Source organism: Octodon degus, unplaced genomic scaffold (genome assembly GCF_000260255.1).
Source record: "Octodon degus isolate 3935 unplaced genomic scaffold, OctDeg1.0 scaffold00077, whole genome shotgun sequence".
Classification (NCBI taxonomy): Eukaryota; Metazoa; Chordata; class Mammalia; order Rodentia; family Octodontidae; genus Octodon; species Octodon degus.
Window position 1 is genome coordinate 10119695 of NW_004524653.1, and position 19457 is coordinate 10139151.

The window sequence follows — 19457 nt, forward strand, 5'->3', positions numbered from 1 at the left end:
TCAAAATCACGCTGTCTCCGTTGTCCACGAGGATGAGCATTTAGAAGTCAGCAGGGCCTGGGATCAATCGTCACACTACTCATGTCCTGGGGAGGTGACCTCTCTGGGCCTCCGTTTCTGTATCTGTGAAATGGAGCTAAGAACACCTCCCCTGCAGGGTGGTGGTGAGGGCCCGGTGCAGGATAGGCGCTCACTGCATCAGCCGTGAGCCAAGGGAGCCTCTCTGTGCTTGACTTTTGCCATCACTATCATGGGGGACACGAAGCAGCGCCTGCCTCTGTGCTCCTGTTGGGGTGAATGGGGCTGGAGCAGGTGGACTCCGTGGCCTGTGGCTGGCACCTGGAGTGGGCACTGTCTATGGAGGCTGGCATGAAGCCATCTATGCATTTCCAGTCTGTGCCTGTGTCCAACCATGTGACTGTGCTCTTCTCTCTAGCATGCATGGGGTCCTTTGTGCATTGCTCCAGTGGCTTGGTGGCTTGTCCCCCAGAAGGCAGTGTGCTGCCAGGTCTCAGTGCAGCTGGCTGACGACAGCTACCTGGGTCTTATTTTTCACGCACAAGGGGAAGATGCTTTCTGCTTCCCCTATGATGTCTCCTCTTCTTGCTATCGGTGCCCTGACTTCCCAGTTTCTCTTCCTGCACCCTTTTTCCTTTGGATGTATCATGCATAACACCATTCAGGGGACGGAGACCCCTACAAAGTGGCTGTGAGCAGGCTTTCCATTAACCAGCTGGCTTCTTCTGTTTATTTGTGAGTCTGCCCAAGGCCTAGGCCCTTGTCTGGAGATGGCAGCCTGTGTGCTGGGTGAAGCTGTGGCCCTCAAAGGGCAAGACAAGGCTACAGCTGAGGACCTGGCTCCAACCTCAGTTAGCTGGGTGAAGACTGTCACTGCAGGCATCTCACTCCTGTGGTGAAGGCCTTCTTGTAGATGACGTTGTTCTCCTAAATTAATATGATGTCCTCCCAGGAGAAGTCCAGGAAAGGATTCCTGAGTCCTGCCCAGACCCCTGCAGCTTCTTCTGTGTCCCGCTCCTTTGGCTGACAACATAATAAATTGGGCTGCCTAGAGAAGTTTGTGTTCACAGTCCCAAGAGACTCTTGAATTCTGTTAGAGGGTTTTGATCCTCCTGGAGCCTGAAATCATTCCACTTGTCTCATTTATTTAAGCTTTCATCATCCACTCAGAGATTGTGGGCCTGCTCAGTCTGCAATAACTAAGGGATAATATTAAGCTGATATTCAGGGTCTTGGCTTTCTCATTGGGACTCGTCCCCATGGCAGTGGCTTTCTATGGCAGAGGTAGGACAGCACTGGGATGTCTAGTGTCTGAGCGCTGTCACAGCCCGGACAGGGGCCCTGCTAGAAACCGAGTTTGCTAGCATCTTAAGCATGGATTTCTAAGGACTGGCCAAATGGCTCAGTAGATTAAAGCATTTGTAAGCAGGTGCAGGGGCCAGGGGTTCAATCCCTGGGCCGGCCATGCAGGCCCCACCCCCAGGGCATGCTGAGACAGAAATTGAGACTGAGCGTGGTGGCATGTGCCTGTAATCCCAGCTCTTGGGAGGCTGAACACAGGTGGATCACTATGAGTCCGATCTAGTAGTGAGACGTTGAACACCCTGTAGACCCTTCCCTAAAATTAAAAAAAAAAAAAAAAAAAAAAGGAAAAAAAAGAAATTGTGGTCTTAGCTTTTTAAATTAAAAAAAAATGTTTTATTTATTTATTTGGTACAAGGTCTCACTCTGTAGTGATCCTCCTGTCTCAGCCTCCCCAGCACCGGGATTATAGGTGTGTGCCACCACACCTGGTTTCAATGGCCAGCATGGTAGCATGGCATGCGGTACCAGGGATTGAACCCAGGTCCTTGTGCTTGCCAGGCAGGTGCTTAGACTGCCAAGTTATCTCCCCAGCCCATGTCTTCTTTTTTTTTTTTTCTTAGAGACTTGGTTTTGCTACATATGTTGCAGGGCTGGTCTTGGGCTCAAGGTCTTCTCCCCCATCAACCTCCCACATAGCTGGGACGAGCAGTGTGCACCATTTTGCCACCAGCCTGCCCTGGGTTTTACTGGCAAACAAGCAGAGCTTGTACAGATGGCGAGGGGATGTGGGTATTTGTGGCAAAACCTCGGCAATGCTCTGTGACTCTGGGCTGGCTCGCTCAAAGCCTTCGCCCTGTCCCTATACTGTTTGTACGGCTACGGCATGACTGGGGAGTCATGAGTCAGGCAAGCTAGTCATAGTTTCCCAACTTATGGTAAAACAAATGTTTAACAATCAAAGTCACATAATTTCCCCCCGCCACCAGGTAACTGCCCCAGTGTGGCTTCGGGTAGCCCTGCCAATGTGCTGAGCTGCAATATGCTGGGCGCTGTGCTCACTGATTTCATGAATCTCCATTTGTCAGTATAACCACGGAGGGTTTTTCCTCCACTCATTTAGAAAACTGAGGCTTGAGGAGACACAAGTTTTCCCAGGCCATGTGGCTAGCAGGTGGGAACCAGGATACAAGGTGGATATGACTGAGGAGGAGGTTCTTGCCCTTGATGTGGGCACACATCCCAAACATTCTGAGATGCGGCTGCCTTGGCATCTGCCTCGCCACCTCCCCCTCAGGGTGCTTCGGCTAGGCGTCTGTGGACCACTGACGTAATGCAGACACCTGCCACCACCTTTAACCACTCCAGTCTCTTCTCTACCAGGCAGTCACATGGGGTCTCGGAGGCACGTCATATCATTCAACAGTCCTCAATGACTGTGTGTCAGTCTTTGACTGGGACTCAAGGCCTTGCAATGGCTGTGTCTCAACAGCCCACGGTGATCTTCCCTGCTCCCTCCACCTCAGTGGCACCGGAAGCCCCGGCCTTGGCCGCGCCCCAGGCCCTCTGCACTGCTCTTGCCTCTGGCTGAGCACTATTCCTCTGGATGCTCACCGGGGCCCTCCTCGCTGCAAGTCACAGCTCAGATGCCAATGAGACCTTATTTGCATGGACTAAGCAGCTCCTGGGACAGCCTCTCCTTGCCTCTCTGGCTCTGTCTTGGGAGTCCTTTCTGTGGCGGAGACTACCAGGTCAGAGGGAGATAGCTGCTTCCCCTCCAGGCAGGCCACTGGGGCTGGCAGGTGGACTCCTCGGCCTGTGGCTGGCACCTGGAGTGGGCACTGTCTATGGAGGCTGGCATGAAGCCATCTATGCATTTCCTGCAGGTCTTGCTGTGTCTCAGGTGTGGCTGAAGCCACAGCACTCAGACAGGGGCCTCACCAAGCGCAAGTTCTCCATGAGGACCAGCCAGACGCGGGAAGGGGCCGCTTCCTTGCAGATGGCTCAGGAAGGATCGCATCTGACTTTATTTCCTGAATGCAGTGCTTGGGTGGGGGCCCGGCCTTGAGCTGGCCTCCCACGGGCTGCTTGCCCCTCCCCACTTTTATTGTCCCTTAGATCTTGACAGGGGCTGCCTTGCACCAGCAAGTAACATGTTTTCCCTTGTGCAGGTTTTAATTTGTCCCTTGTGAAACGTGGTTTTAATTGTGCTGGGGCACCCTGCGGCTCTGGGCACTGGGAACATCTTTGAAAAAAAATTTAGAGAATAAAACCAAACTGGCTTCTCTGAGTGGCTCCAGATGCTGAGGAAGATCCTTCTTTAAGAGCTGTGACTGCCTGGGACTCAGGGGACATCAAGCAGCAGCCGGGTTCTTCCTGCATAGATCTGCCTATCTACTTGAGGACTCCACTGGGATGGGGATCTCAGACCTCTCAAAGCCCATGTGCCTAAGACAGGAGGACGCATCCTGCACGGTTCTCCCCTCCATGCCTACGCGTTCCTGCTTTGATGTTGAGGTACAGGGTGCCACATTCTGGTCAGACTGGGCTCATGGGTCCTCTCCCTGGCCTCCTATAAGTTCTCTTGGCTTTGCTGTCACCCTGACAGCACAGCTTCTTATGCCAGAGTCCAAGGCGCTCTTCTCTGTGGGAACCTCCTGCAGGTCTCCCAGCTTCCTCCTCCCCTCTCCTGCTGCCTGCTCTCTACTTTTGTCCAGAGCAGTCCTTTCAACATGCGAGCCACGTCCTGTGACTTCTCTTGCTTAGTGTCCCTAAGCTGCACGGCCACACTGCTCTGCCTCACTCTGGTTGCCATGGTGCCTCCCTATGCAGTCACCACGCACCACGGTGGCCATGGCCTCCTCTTGGGCCCCTCTGACTGGAGCACCCCACTCTCAGCACCTGCTCCTCCTGCTCCTTGTCATCCCTCAGCTCAAATGTCACCTCTTTAAGTGGCCTTCCCCGCTGCCTGGAGAGTGCTGCCCATGTCCTCCCCACCGCTTGTTCTCACGTCTGATTGGTTTAGGTTTCCAAACCATCTCATATATGGATGTGACTAGCTGTTTCCCACTTGGGCCTTGGGAATTCATGATGACTCAGACAGTGGTCCCTGCTCTATAGAGCAGCCCTGTGGGGAAAACAGGGAGAAGTGAGATCTACCCTGGGTGTTCTGGGGACAAGGGCCAATAATTTCCATGATTTTGTTCCAGCAAGCTGGGTTTTGATCGTGGCAACCAGTTGAGTCTTTACTACGTTAAGTTCCAGAAATACTTGCTGAATTCAATGGCCTGTTTTTCAAACTCCTATCCACTCTCTCCATCTCTGCCTCTGTCCCTGTCTCTATGTCTGTCTGTCTGTCTGTTCCCAAGCCATGAGAGGTCAAGAGCAAGCGCGCCTGCACCTTGCTCTGGCTATGGAGTCCTGGGCATTGCTACCCACGGGAGTCTCTACTACTCCAAAGTACTTTTCTGCCCCAATAAGTTTCTAGGCAAACTCTTTCTTTGATACAGATATTGAGTGGGGAACATCAGCTCCATTTTATGGAGCTCTTGTGGCCAGCATGGGGGGTACAGGACCTGCAAGGGTCCCTACTCTGGCTTGCAGCCTGGAAAGCCAGACCTTTCTGAATGATTAAGATTACACATGCCCCGGGCCAGTCAGCACAGATTTGCAGTTCAAGCTTTTGTGTCTCTATTTCACAGTTTAGTCTGTAGGGATTGTCCAGATTCTGGAAAAAAAAAATCCTACTAAGATAAATAGAATCTTTCTTTCACATTCAGTTTTATTTTAGGTTCTCTTCATTTTTTTTTTTTTAATCCATTGAGCCAATAACATGATTGTAATTTACAAAGCCAGACAAGACCCACATAGATCCTCTTAGTTGCTCCAAAAACTCTTTTTCAAGTTTGGTTTGAAACTGTCTCATTGCTATTTGTTTCTCAATAAATTTATGGAAAAAAAAAGGGAAGGCTAAAAAATAAAATAAAATAAATTATTTCATCTTAAAAACAAAAACAAAAAACTCTTTTTCACCTTGAAGAAAGCTACTTCTTCTTTCATTAGAGGAAAGTCAGTCACATTTCTCTCATTGCTTTGGCTACAAGGAAGCTCTCAGATTCACTCTAAACTTGCACTAACTGTCTTGGCCCTGATTTTCTGGGGAGAGTACAAGTCTTTTTCCCTATTCACCACAGAGCTTTTTTTCTCTTTGCCTTTGCTTTAGGAGTTCGATTTAAATATGTTTTTCATTTGAAATCCTTCCCAAATCTTTCCAACATAGGCTGGATATAAACAAACGAATTACATTGATTTCCAAAGCTGCACCACCCCCAACTTTGCATTTGCTTAGGGGCTCAGAGCAGATACACTAAGAAGCACATGCCCTCTCTTCTCTCTGTAGAACATGCTTTCAGGGGGAATATAAATTGTTTTCAAAAGCTTCCATCCTGGCCCACTGCTAATTATTGGTGACCCAGGAGGATGCGTACTAATTTGCCTTAATAAACTTATTAAATAGCAAATTTCAGGAGGAAGAAACTATATAGCCTTGATTGGATTAGCAAAACTGCCCGTGGACCTCACTCGAGCAGGGAGAAAAGCCCATTAGCTGCACAGCAAAGCTGGGGGAGATAATCTGGCCATGTGTGTTTCCAATAAACCACTGCCGGCCACTTCTGTACCTTCCTGGGGGTTGCTAGCAAAAGCTTCGAGTCTCTCTAAGGGAAAAATAAAAGAAAGGAAGGAAGAAAAAGAAAGAGAGAAAGAGAGAAAGAGAGAAAGAGAGAAAGAGAAAGAAAGAAAGAAAGAAAGAAAGAAAGAAAGAAAGAAAGAAAGAAAAAAGGAAAGAAGAGCAGTTTCCTCCAGACTGGAAGAGGTGAGTACACGCACCTCCAGGTCGTTGAAGAACAGGTGTGTGTCCGCCAGGTTGAAGATCATCTCCTCCATCATCAGGCCGATGCGCACGGACGTCGTGGTGTCCTGTGGGAAGAGAGGGGCTGTTCCCTGCAGCTGTGGCCTCTGTGACGGCACCCGCCCCACTATCTGAACAGCTTTTACGGCCTCAAGCTCCCCGTTCCCGTCCTCTTCTCCACTTAAACCTCCCCACAAACACCCAGAATGACGACTGAGCTCAACGTGGCCCGGGCAGTTACAGGAATGGCTGCAATCAGGGTGCGTCTTTTGGGAGTGTGGGTTTTTAGGGCTCCCCTCTGCATGGGTTTGGTTTCGAGGGAGGCCAAGAATACACCAGGGAAGACACAAGCCTCCGGGAGAGCCCGCCGTGACCACCTCTCCCCGGGTGCTGTGTGCTCTGCTGTGAGGGAACGGCGGATCACTCACTTAGAACAAACCCAGACGCGCAGCCTGCCACGGTACACCCGGGGAACACCGGGCAGGGCTTCAGAAATGACGCCCCGCCAGGGCCGCTGCTGGAAGCAAGCGCGGAGAAGTGGGTGCAAGGGAGCAAAAGCAAGCCGCACCACAGGAATGTGAAGCATATGGAGCATGCACCGTCCCTGTTTCCTCCCATGTGTATAATGCGGCCAGCTATCACCAGTCACCCATATTTGGGATCCCACCTCCCAGGGAGGATGATGCTGTGTGTACTAAGGGGCAGCGAACTATAGCTCCCAGGTCAAATCTGGGCTGTTGACTGTTTTATCTGCCTCTTGAGTTATGCAAGGTTTTTACTTTATTTTATGTTTTAAGCACCATGGATTGAACCCAGAGGGCACTGAGCTACACTTCTACAGACCTTTTTATTTTAAAATGTTGACAGTCTTGTTAAGTTGCCCAGGCTTGCCTTGAATTTAACAATCTTTCTGCCTCAGCCTCCCAAGTAGCTGGAATTACAGGTATGGGCTACTGCATTCCTCCTGGTTTGCACAATTTTTTTTCATTTTTATTTTTTATTTTTGATACAGGGTCTCACTATGCAGTTTGGACTCCTAGCGATCCTCCTATCTCAGCTTCCCCAGTTCTGGGATTGCAAGCAGGCACCACCATGCCCGGTTCCAGGGCAGGGCACGGCATATGGTAGCGGGGATCGAACTCGGGTCCTTGTGCTTGCCAGGCAAGTGCTTATGCTGCCAAGCTACCTCCCCAGCCCTGTATATTTTTTAAAATAGGATATTTTTGTACTGTGAAGACAGCAGGGAGTAGTTGCAACTGACATACAATGCCTAAAATATTTGCTATCTGGCCTTTTGCAAAAAAGTCTGCTGGGCTCTACTACAGCTTTGCTGTGGAACCAGGTATGATTGCATGTTGGGCTTTGGCCGGTGACATGTGGCAGAAGTGATGACATTCACCTTTTCTCTGGAGCTTCCTGAGCTGGCACATGGTCCCCAGTGTCTGTTTTGCCACTGCCTACTCATGCTTGGGATGAAAATACTCTGTTACCCAGGTTTCCAAGTGAAGGTGAGGTGGGTCAGGGCTGCAGCTAACATTAACGGACTTGTACCATGAATGAGAATGACTGAGAAGTGCGGAGTTTTGGGGATGTTTGTTACTGGAATATACACTCAAGTGTCCTAACTGATACATGGGAGAAATATGCAGTGCAGTGGTTTTAAGCCCTGGCTGCACACTATGACGCTCTGGTGAGTATGAAAAAACCCAGATGCCTAGGCTGCCTTCCAGAGCGGTGAAATGAGACTTGCTGAGGCTGGGGTCCATACCAAGAAACTTAGAGCTCCTCAGGCGAGCTGGGTATAGTGGCACGTACTTGTAATCCCAGCACTCTAGGTGGCTGAGGCAGGAAGATTGCTATGTTGAGCCTGGTCTGGGCAACTTAATGAGACCCTGTCTAAAAATAAACAATTAAAACAAAGGGGTTGGGATGTAAATTGTGAAAGCCCTGGATTCAATTCCTAGTAAAGAAGAAGAGAAAGAGAGACTCCGGGAGACTGAAATGCGCTCTCATGGTGAAGTCTAAGATAGTACAGGGTAGATAACACAAGGTTAATCACATTTATTTACTTATTTAAATGTATTTGGTTGTCACAGGGTCTCACTGCGCAGCTCGGACTTGTGGTGACCCTCCTCTTTCAGTCTCTCCAGCGCTGGGATTACAGGTGTGTGCTACTATGCCTGGACTCTGGCCAGCTCAGCGTACCTGGGGGGGCAGGACTGCATATGGTGCTGGGGATCAAACTGTAGTCCTTGCGCTCGCCTAAGCTTGCCTAGGCAGGTGCTTTAGGCCGCTGAGCTATCTCACTGGCCCCCACATTCTTGGCTCACATCCATTAAGTGATTTTTCTGTATTACTTTGTAAGTATTATCTTAATCCCCACAGAGCTCTATGAAGTGGGCATTGATATTTTCTCATTTTATAGATGTGAAAACAGAGGGACACAAAGGTTGGCTAACTTGCTCAAGGCTGTCCCAGCTAGCGAGTGCTGGGATTAGAACCCAGCCAGGTCTGAGCAGGATGCGGAGAGGCTGGGGTTGGAAGAGGACACAGGATGGCCTTGTGCCCTCACTCCTTCTTTTCCTGGTGATTTTTTTCTCTAGGAGACTGTGTTACTTGTCATAAAGACAGAGCCATAAACCTTTCCTGACTCTAAAACAAAGTAGCTGCTGATCGGAGCATCACACACACCACTGCAGAATCAGGCCGAGGGACAGAGTGGTGGACAAACACCTCCTTGCTGCTTCAAGGACCCTGGCCAAGCTCTCCGGGTCCCGGCTGGGACTTGGCGTGAAGGGAACTCAGTGAAATGCCAAGAACTGAGGAAAGCAAACTTCAGAGCCCACGAGGGAATCGGTGACCCGGGATAGTTTGGTGTTTTCACTTGTCCTCAAACCACCTCGCCCCTGTGTCACACTGCACACCCTTTCTGGGCATGGCTAGCTTGCAGCTATCCCTGGTGGTCAGTCTCACTGAGCTGGACCAGAAGCAGGAAGAACTGCCACCCAGACCCGCTGCTGCAAGGATTTATCCAGAAAAGTGTCACCACCCAGGCCAGCATACAGAGGGGAAAACAACCACTGTGTAAGAAGTGACTTATTAAAAAAAAAAAAAAAAGGGGCCGGGGAGATGGCTCAGGAGAAAAAGCGCTTGCCTGGCAAGCCCAAGTGTCTGAGTTCAATCCCCGGTTCCGCAAAAAAAAAAAAAAAAAGAAAAAAAAAAGAAGTGACTTATTTGGCGAAAGTACTTGTAGTTATAGGGAGGCAAACCTTGTATCTCCAGAAAGTTGAGGTTATGATGGATTCATACAGGTGAGGAGCATAAGAACAGAAAGCGTTTGAGAGAGAGTGTGTGCCTGTGTGTGTGAGAGAGAGACAGAGAGAGAGAGAGACAGAGAGAGAGAGAGACAGAGAGAGGGAGAGAGAGAGAGACAGAGACAGAGACACAGGTTAGAGAGAGACACAAATGAGTAAGAAGAAAAAACTCAAATCTTACCTTATATTTCACGGTGTCAGAGACCATGCCCCAAACCAAATAAAAATATTCAACAGTACCAACATAAGCAAGTTACTTAGAACTTGGAAGTAAGTACCAAAACCATCAGCACAAGTGTTGTTTTATTTTGTTACTGGAGACAGGGTCTCGCTGCGTACTTCCGGCTGGCCTTAAACTCACCATGGAGCCCAGGCTGGCAGTGATCTCCTGCCTCAGCCTCCTGAGCGAGCGCCGCGATTTCAGGTGTGTGTTCTACACCACACCCACTTGAGCACAAGTTGAGTGTTGCTGCCTCTGGGCAGAAAGAGTGGCAGGTCACGGGAGACTACTGACTTACGTATGCTTTCCTTTGTAGACGCTAATGAATTTAAAGCTATGTGCATACATTTCTTTGGTTAAAAAAAATTAATTCTAGGCAACATATTCAGCAGGTCTACTTTTTCTTTCTCCTTGGGAAAAACCAACATACGTGATCCAGGGACCTGCCAAAAGATATTCCTCACAGAACTTAGTTGCCCAGCCCAAGGAGAATGCAAAATTAAAAGGAAGTCTATTGGATGGAAAACTGCATTTCAATGGGAAGAAATGCACTAAGTCTCCATGGGTTACCTGGAACACACCGAAAAATACGTCAAAGGAAAAAATCCTCATTATGTGGTACATACTGCATGTTATTACCATTTATTAGTTGTTCATAAAGCATTACTGTGAATTGCTCATGGGCAGCTGAATATTATTAATATCTGAAAGGACGTTCCCAGAGTCAGAACAGTAGTTACTTTGGAAGACAGAGGAGGGAGCAGGTATTAAAAGTGATGCTTAGTGAACTTTGGTGTTATCCAGAATATTCAAAAAATATTCTTTTTTTTTTTTTTTTTAAAAAAAAAGATTTAGATATTTTTTGTGTAATTAAAAGTTAAAAAATTAAAGAGCTCCAACTGTCTGGTGACTCCCTATGCCACCCACCTACTGTTTTGGTCGCTCCCCCGTAGGACAGGTTTTCAGAAAATCTGCTTGTCTGTTGCCTGCGAAGTTGTTTGAAGCTACCCTGCTGCGGCCTCTTGTCAAGGAAGCTCATAGAAACTAGCTGCCGAGGGGGCAGGTGAGTGTGTCATGACCCCAGAAAAGCACAGTTGTGCAGGGGTCAGCTGCCCGGGACTGGGTCAGTTTGTCCAGGTAGAAAATGACTTTGCAGGGTTGCAAAGACAGACTCCAAAACAAAGGTAATGGGCCGGGGCGAGAGTTCAGCCGTCTAAGTGCCTGCAAGGCCAGCAGAAGGGCCTGAGTCTATCCCTGGTACCGTATGCCATGCTGGCCTTGCTGCTGGGAGCACATGCTGGGGACTTAGACTAGGCAGCGCGGGGAAGGCTGAAACAGCAGGCTCACTAGGAGTCTGAGCTGCGCAGCGAGACCCTGTACCAAATACATAAATTACAAAAAAAAAAAAGAAAGAAAGGTAAGATTGGTGGGGACCCAGAAAACAGCTCCACAGTGAGGGCAAGATGAAAGCCTCTGGTTTCATCCCAGGCTGCCTGCTGAATGCACCCCAAACATTCTCCATCAGTACCTCCCCCTGCTCCTTGGGCTTCGATGACCCAGCACAGTGAGGAGGGGCCCCCTCTGCCTGACCCAGTCACAATAAAGCCTAAAACATGGGCGACTTCACACGATGCTCTTCAGCTCACCAGAGGCCCCGAGACCTTCAATCTGCTCTGACTGCCATGCAGGGCAGGGTGGAGGCGGCGGCACACGTGTAAACACCTCACCCGCTGGGTAGGAAGCACTCTTGTCAACACCTATGTCTACTTCCTCACACTCGCAAGTGATGAACTCCTTTTGGTTAACCCAGAAAAAAAAAAAAAAAAAAATCCAGTGATTCAAAGGTTGTAGGATGCCATGCACATGAAAACCACTTTAATCGTTACATGCTCTTTGGATTAAAATAAAACTCAGTGGTTAATTTCCTAAACAAGTAGCAGCCTAAGTAGATCACTTAAAAAAGAAAAGGACAGTTTGAACCAGAATGGAGAACTGAGGAAGGGAGTCTTCCCCCAAACAGGCTTCAACTGTCACTTGTCCTTGGAAAGACTGCCTTGGGGGCTGAGGTGGGGGGGAATGACATCTTGTTCCTTCGGGATTTGTGGGGGTGTGTTCCAGTGAAGGTACACACCACACAAAGGTGCTGCAGGTTTTTCCAGCATGGCTTGAGTCTCTGCAGATTCTTAGGAAAGGTTTGTCTTTGACGGCGCTGCGCTGGGCTGTGTGCGCGCTCGGTTAAGGCCTGGGCAGGAGGCTCCGAGCGCAGGACCTGCCCCTCAGGGTGGGTGCTGTGGCCATGGAGGGGGCGAGAGAGCCTATAATCAGATCAGTGCGCGTTCTTAACCAGAGGACTGTGGCTGGTTCCTTGCCCATCCGGGCTGCTTGGAGATCAGCCAAGTGGGCTACTGAGTTATCTTGTGATATGTGGTTGTATTTCTTGGATGGAAAAAACCAAAATCAATCTGATGGAAAGCAAACACAACTGAATGAAGAAAACAGCGTGTGGATCTCAGGAGTTTCAGAGTTTAATTCAAGCCTAATGAGACACCAACAGTTGTTCCCCATCAAGCGCCCCTGCCATCTGCAAACACATTCTCTGGTGTGATCCACGTCAGTCTACTTCCCAGGCCCTGTGTATTGGGGGGCAACTATTGTTGTTCCAAATGAGGAGTCCAAGTTTCTACCAAAATGTTGTGTTTAGGAATCAGGGCTCTATTGGCCCAGTGAAGAATTTTCTTTCCCGTGTTAGTGAATTTTCTGTTCTAGGCCTGTAGCAGCTCTTCTAGTAGATGTCTCTACCACATGCTCAGTGCAAAGGAGTGAGCTTTCCACACTAATCAGCATCGGAACCTTTTGGGCAAAGGGAAGATGTATGCTCGCTTCAGCAGCACATATACTAAAAAAAGCAAGATGTGCTCTGATTTCAAACTGACACCGGCTTACGTAGCCAGGATCTTTTGGGTCCCTTCAGGATCCTGGTGGGGTAATAATAATGATGATGATGATGATGATGGTAAGAGTAATAATGGCCTATTTCACTGATGCTTTGAATAGAGGTTAAGAGGATGGCTGCACTGGAGGGTGACCTCATCCAAGCTACTAACCTTGTGCTTCTGTTTCTCAACCATAAATGGGCTTACTTGCTAGATAGGATGTTATGATGATTCAATGAACCTTTTAAAAAGCACATTATGTATAATATTTTTAGTGATACTTTTGAGACCATTACTGGAAAAAAAAAAAACCAAAAAACTGGAAAAAGTACCATAGCACCCATGAGGCAACAAATGATGGTTGGTGACTTGTGTTTGTCAATAAAGTTTTATTGGAACACAGCCATGCCTGTGCATTCACTTCAGCCCAAGGTTATGGCTGTTCTCAGGCTTCGGTGGCAGAACTGAGCAGTTACAATGTGGTTTGAAGCCCAAGTGTGTGTGTGTGTGTGTGTGTGTGTGTGTGTGTGTGTATATATTTAATTTTTTTATTTTATTTATTTATTTATTTATTTTTTTACTAGCGATTGAATTCAGAGCCTTGGACTTGTCAGGCAGGTGCTGCACTGGTCTGAACTACAGACCCAGTCACCTGAGGTATTTATTATCACTCTGTAGGAAAAGTTTGACAGTGTAGAGAACGGACAACAGCATGTCAGCAGCCATCACACACTCATGGTGAGCTTCTATGTTAGCTGCAGGAAGGGTGGGCATGTCTGTGTGCGCAAGCGTATGCGGAGTCTTGCTAGGAAATTGATGGACTGCTTTGACTATGGTATTGAAGATTGAACCCAGGACCTTCAACCTGAGCTACGTCCCCAGCACTTTCTATCTTTTATTTTGAGACAGGGTCTTGCTCAACTGCTAAGTTTCCCAGGCTGGGTTGAAGCTTGCGGCCTCCCTAGCTCAGCTTCCCAGAGAGCTGGGATTCCAGGAGTACGCCACCACACTCAGCTTTAAGATGTGTTCCTCACCTTGGCCATATCAAAGCATTAGAACACCGAGTTAATAACCGAGGAGCAGAGAACCATGCCTGGAATGCAGCAACTGCTGAGTAAATGCTAGTGTAGGCATGGCTCCGACTCACACTGCTATGATGATACCTGCTATGACTACGTGATGTGACCGATGCCTTTTGGCCTGGGAGAGACCGTGTTGGGCTTGAAACACAGGACTGATCTGAGTCAGACTCCACCATCCTCTAGTTGTGCCATGATGCCCCTGGGGGTCGCCCTGGCCTGAGGGAGTGGTTGTCCTCCACAGCTCTGTGCTTTGCGCCTGCCCAGAAAGAATATGCCATGCCCCAGGAATATCCAAATACATCAGATACCTAGGGCACAGATCTGGTGGCCACCAACTCGGCTGAGTGTTGAGCTCATTTCATTTGGAATCCCTGCCATAAAGATTAAACTGGCCAGGCGTGACGGCGCACGCCTGCAACCCCAGCACTCAGGAGGTTGAGGCAGGAGGACCTCTGTGAGTTTGAGGCCAGCCTGGGTTACAAAGTGAGCCCAAGGTCAGTCTGAACTGCATAGTGAGACCCTGTAGGAACAAACCAGCTATACAGGCCTGAGGTGCGCATGTCCTACACCTTCTGAAGAAACGCCTGTGGATGGGCTCAGAGCTTATCCCGGGCTATTCCATGACCAGACAGCCGTGGTTCATGGTCAATGCCTGCTATTGCTCTGGCTTGGGGCTCTGTATCTGAGGTCAGTCATGCAGCACTGAATGCTGGGGCGCTCTGTCCCAGTGGGACCCTGGACAATCGAGGCCCAGGTGGGCTTCTCTGGAGACACTCAGCACAAGTCATACACTGTTTCTGGGGAGAGGACAACGGGATGGCATGCCGGCTAACCCCTAGCCTCCCAGGTCCTTTTTCCCTTTGCAGGTTTTTATTTGCATCCTTTTATTGTAATGAACTATAACTGTGACTACAACGGCTTCTCAGAGTCTTGCAAGTTCTTCTGGTAAATCACTGAACTCGAGGGTGGTCCTGGGGACCCCCAACACACTGTCTTTATTAGACACCTTTAAAAATCACCATCTGGTTAACAAAGGAGGTGACACGACATAGTGGGCGAACCTAATCTCTTTGGAAATGAACTTCCCTATCTGTAAACTAGCAGTTAATAATTTTCACTAAAAACAACACTCCTTCCTGGCCTTTGAGGCTGATCTCATAATGAAGGCCTGGCCAGAATCTCAGCAATTGGTCTAGGGATGACCAATTGGTTATTTGTGGCCAAACCGCTCCAAGAGGAGCCGGAAGGACAAAGGTTCTCCTGGTGGGGACTTTCCCTTGGGGTGGCTGAGCTGGCAGGGTGTAACCTGAGGATGCCGGCCACCCACTCTGTCACCACACAGGGAAAGCTTCAAGATTCACATGAAAGTAGCTGGGGATCCGCATCCCACTGTGACTTAAATCTACTTCCAGACATTTTGATTACGTACGCAAATACATTTCCCCTTTTGGTTTAAACTAATGTGTGCTGAACTTCTGTCACATAATAAAAGGATTCCTGAACTTGCATGCCACTTGCCTGTGTCTATGCAGAGTGGAAGGGTGTTTGTGGTTCAAGCCCTGCCAGCGGGGAAGCTCCAGAGCCTCCACAGTCCTCAGTGTGTCTGAGGTGTGCAGGAAGCACTTCGGAAATGCACTGTCTTCTCTTCCGGTCCCACTCTATACCCACCACGGGACTTGATCCACAACTACTGAACGGCCTGAGTTATCTGGTCTTGGGGCAATCATCTCCCCTCTACACAAGCCCTGCCTACTGGGGAAAGAGGCCTCTTCCAAACAACCACCAACTGCCTCCATCACTGTGGACACAGACAAGCATCTTTCCAAGCATCAACCGTGGACCAAGAGGGACTCAGGTTGAGTCTGGGGCTGCCAGCCTCTGAGGATGTCACCTTAGAGGAGACATTCATATTCCTTTGGTGTCAGCTTCCTTCTCTGAATATCAGCAGGGAGGCCCTTCTGGGGCTTCCGTGGATAATGCCTGTGATATGTCTCATAAAACACAGTATTAGCACCTAGCAGGGACCAGAATCTCCCAACAGGAAATGTATTCCATTTAGAGAATCCCATATGACAGTTTAATCTGACATTTCGCCAATCACGGACATTCCTGTAACATCTCTGTGAGTGCTGACATACTACTTAACTACTGTAGGATCAAGTCTGTCTTTTTCTTTAAGTTGGCTATTCTCACCTTTGAAAAAGTCTTCAGTGCATTGTAGTTAAGCTCGTTTTCAAGACCACTGGTAGAAAGCCGTTACAACCCTCGTAAAGGGAAGGCGAGGGGATGGTATGCGCACTATGGGCTTCCTCTGAGCCCAGACTCCATGCCCTCATGCAACGCAAATGCATTCCTTCACAGCTCCAAGAGGCAAGTTTAAAGTTAAGGTGTGGAGCCAGGTGCAGCAGCACATGCCTGTAATCCCAGCAGCTGGGAGGCTGAGGCAGGAGGATGGGAAGTTGGAGGCCAGCATGGATTATCGAGTGAGACCCTGTCTCAAAGTCAAGGTTTGGGCAGGGATGTGGGTCTCCTAGAAGCTGGAAGAGAAGCTGGCAGGCCTGTCCTTGTCAGCTTCTAGCCGCTGCCTGCATTTCTCAGTTTGTGGCCTCTTCCTTATGTCTCTCCTCCCATGGCTCAGGTCTGTTATCAGCTGCTAATCCACTCTTACACCTGGATCCTTCGGTTGTTGTTTTGTTGCCCATCTACCACTGCGTGCAATTATAGCATTCTTACTTTTTTTTTTTGTGGCCGGCTCAGCCCACCCTGGGGGCGGGGCTAGCGCTGCGTGTGGTATCGGGGATCGAAACGCAGTCCCTGAGCTTTCCCAAACAGGCACTTTAGACTGCTGAGCTATCTCCCCAGACCCTGAGGGTCACTTAGAATCATATTTTTCATGTGCCTGTATTTTGACTGGGCCCATCACAAAAGATCAGGTATGGAGTTTTCCACTTGTGATAGCTTGGTGCTCTGAATGTTGAATTTTGAGGATCTTGGATTTTGGATTAGGAGTCTTTAACCTGTACAAATACCATATTTCTTCTTCTTCTTCTTTTTTTTTTTGAAGGGCATTGAACTCGGGAACTTGCACTTGCCAGGCAGGTGCTTGTGTCACTGAGCTACATCCCCAGCCAGATTTCTCCATTATGCCTATTTGCGGCCATGCCTGAGTATATTCAAGTAAATACTTGTTTTAAAAATAAGTTTTTTTTTCCTTCATATTTCAGTTAGGATATTCCATTCGTTTTTTAAAAAGTAATAAGTGAACTGGCTAAATTATTTGGGATTTCTATTTCAGGACAGTAAAAGGGACATTTAAAGAGGCTGGGATTGGGGGTAGAGTTGAAATCTGCGCCAGGATAAACTGGCAACTGAGCAGGGACTCAAATCCTGACACTTAATTGTCCCATTTAGTCCGGGTGGGTGGCACAGGGCACAGGTGATGACAGTCACAGCACTGATGCCTGCCCCAAGCTCTACCTTGTTCATAGCCTGGGTGTCTGATTTTGTCCAGGTTTTCCAAGAAGCAAAGAGTTAAGAGATGTCCACTTGACATGGTGACCACATTGTCCAGCCGTCCTGATTCCCAGTGCCTGCTGTGAGCTGGGCACCCACTTATGGCACTGACCTCACTGCCATGGGGCTTTGAATCTTTCCAAACTGAGGGGTGGTGAGGGAGGAGGACAACCTTAGGTCTCATGTTGGGCCATGCAGAGTCAACGTGCCCTCGCCACACAGTCTGTCATCCACACAGGAGCCAGGGTGCACACTTTAAAACAAAAATCAGGCTGGACCTGGCTCTCAGAAGACTCACTTTTTTGTCGGCCCTCTGGGTAAAGCCAACAGCCCTTAGTGGCCTGCATTCCTGGGGTGCCCCCTACTGTCTGCCTGGCCAGCCTTTCTGCTTCTTCAGTATATCAAACTTGCCCCTGCCGCAGGGCCTTTGCACTTGCTGTTCCCTCTGCCTGGAACCCCGTCTGTGGCTTTACCATGGCTGGCCCCTCAACAGCATTCAGTTCCATTTCCAGTGCCAGAGAATGGGCCTCCTGGATCTCTCTGTCTACCATACTCTAAGGTGCCAGCTCTGCACATATGATAGATATCTTTATTCAGCTATTTTTTTTTTTTTTTAAATCTAGTACAGGGTCTCACTACACAGACTGGACTCAGTGATCCTTCAGTTTTCAGCCTCCCAAGTGCTGGGATTACAGGCGCATGCCACCACGCACAGTCTCAATCGCCATCTCAGCACACCCCAGGGGGGCTAACATGGCGTGCCGGGGATGGAACCCCAGTCGCTGCGCCAGCCTAAGCAGGCGCTTTAGTCCACTGAGCTGTTTGGCTGGCCATCTGCTACAGTTTTTAATAGTGCTTATCATTATCCACAATGGTCTCCTTTAGTTATGATTACTGATGCTTCTCCCCCAAGGAGGAGGCAAACTCCATGACAGCTGGTGCTCTGTCCCTCATGTAGAGAAAGTAGCCCAGTGCTGTCTGTAAAAGATGTGTGAGTGAGTGCATGTGGCTGCGTGGATGCCACATTTCCCCTGCAGGACAACTTTTCCCTATCTGCAGGTGACTCAAGATTCGAAGTTACCAAGAGCCTTGTCAGAGGTCACTTTGCTAACAGATGGCAGAGCTGAGGTTCAAGCCCAGAACTGCCTCACTCAGGAAACCAACATCTTCACCGGTCTCTTCCCTGAACAGGTCTTTGCAGGAGCTATACCATCAAATAAAATTCTTATTTGGAAATAGTTAAGGCAACTCAGAGTCTCTTTTCTTGGTGAGGAGAGGTAAATGCCTTATTTAAAATAGCTGATATCTTTTTAAAGAAATGAATGGTTTGTTTACAGTGAACTTACACCTCCCAGCATAAGTGGTCCGATGGGCAGTGGCCACTTGCAATCAACCCTAGGCCTTCTGTTGGGTCTTGGCTGGTTGCTCTGGTAACTTTTTTTTTTTTTTTTTTTTTTTTTGTGTGTGTGTGTGTGTGTGTGTGTGTGTGTGTGTGTGTGTGTGTGGCCAGCTCAGCCCACCAGGGGGCGGGGCTGGCTGGCATGTGGTGCTGGGGGATTGAACCGCGGTCCCTGTGCTTTGCTGAGCTTATTCTAAGTAGGTGCTTTAGACCACTGAGCCATCTCACCAGCCCCTGCTCTGGTAACTTCTGGCATTTAGAAAGCTGAAGGAAGGGCCCTTGGGCTGGAAAAGGTTTCTTCTTATTGCCTCTGAGCAGTTGTGCCTTTAATTTCCTGGTTTTGATCTGGAAAAGCCAAGGAGCTGGTAGCTCTCTCTCCTCTCAGTTGCTCCCCGCCTCTCAGGCAGGAAGGGCTGACTGGGACCAGACTTGGGGACCGGGCTGCACACTGCAGGCACCCCAGGGATTGCACCTCTCCTTGGCTTCCAGGTTCTGCATGGCTCTTTGGGGTGTCCCTGCAATGGTTAGAGGGAGGCGTGCTGTGGGAAGACCAATTTTAGTAACCTTCAAGGCCTTTTTAAAGATTCATTAATGCCTGCAAATGTAATGTTCCCCGAGTAATTGTCAGAACAGAACCTGAGCCTTGGGAACAGATCTGGGTCTCTGGACAATGGCCGATCCGCTGCTGCCAGGTTCCCTGGCTTCCTTCCTACCGGGTTTCTCAGATGCGACTGGGCAGGGACTGGATGCCACAGCCCTTTCTCCTG

At 49.0% G+C, this 19457-nt stretch overlaps 1 protein-coding gene across 2 annotated transcripts in view; it reads right to left on the reverse strand.

Moving 5' to 3' along the window:
- The window catches only part of Eya2 (EYA transcriptional coactivator and phosphatase 2), a 241229-nt gene that overhangs the window by 21443 nt on the left and 200329 nt on the right, over nucleotides 1–19457 (reverse strand). For both annotated transcript variants that reach the window (XM_023720813.1, XM_004636067.2), the window contains exon 10: nucleotides 6208–6297. In XM_023720813.1, coding sequence (XP_023576581.1) covers nucleotides 6208–6297 — 90 coding nt within the window. The remainder of the gene's footprint in view (nucleotides 1–6207; nucleotides 6298–19457) is intronic.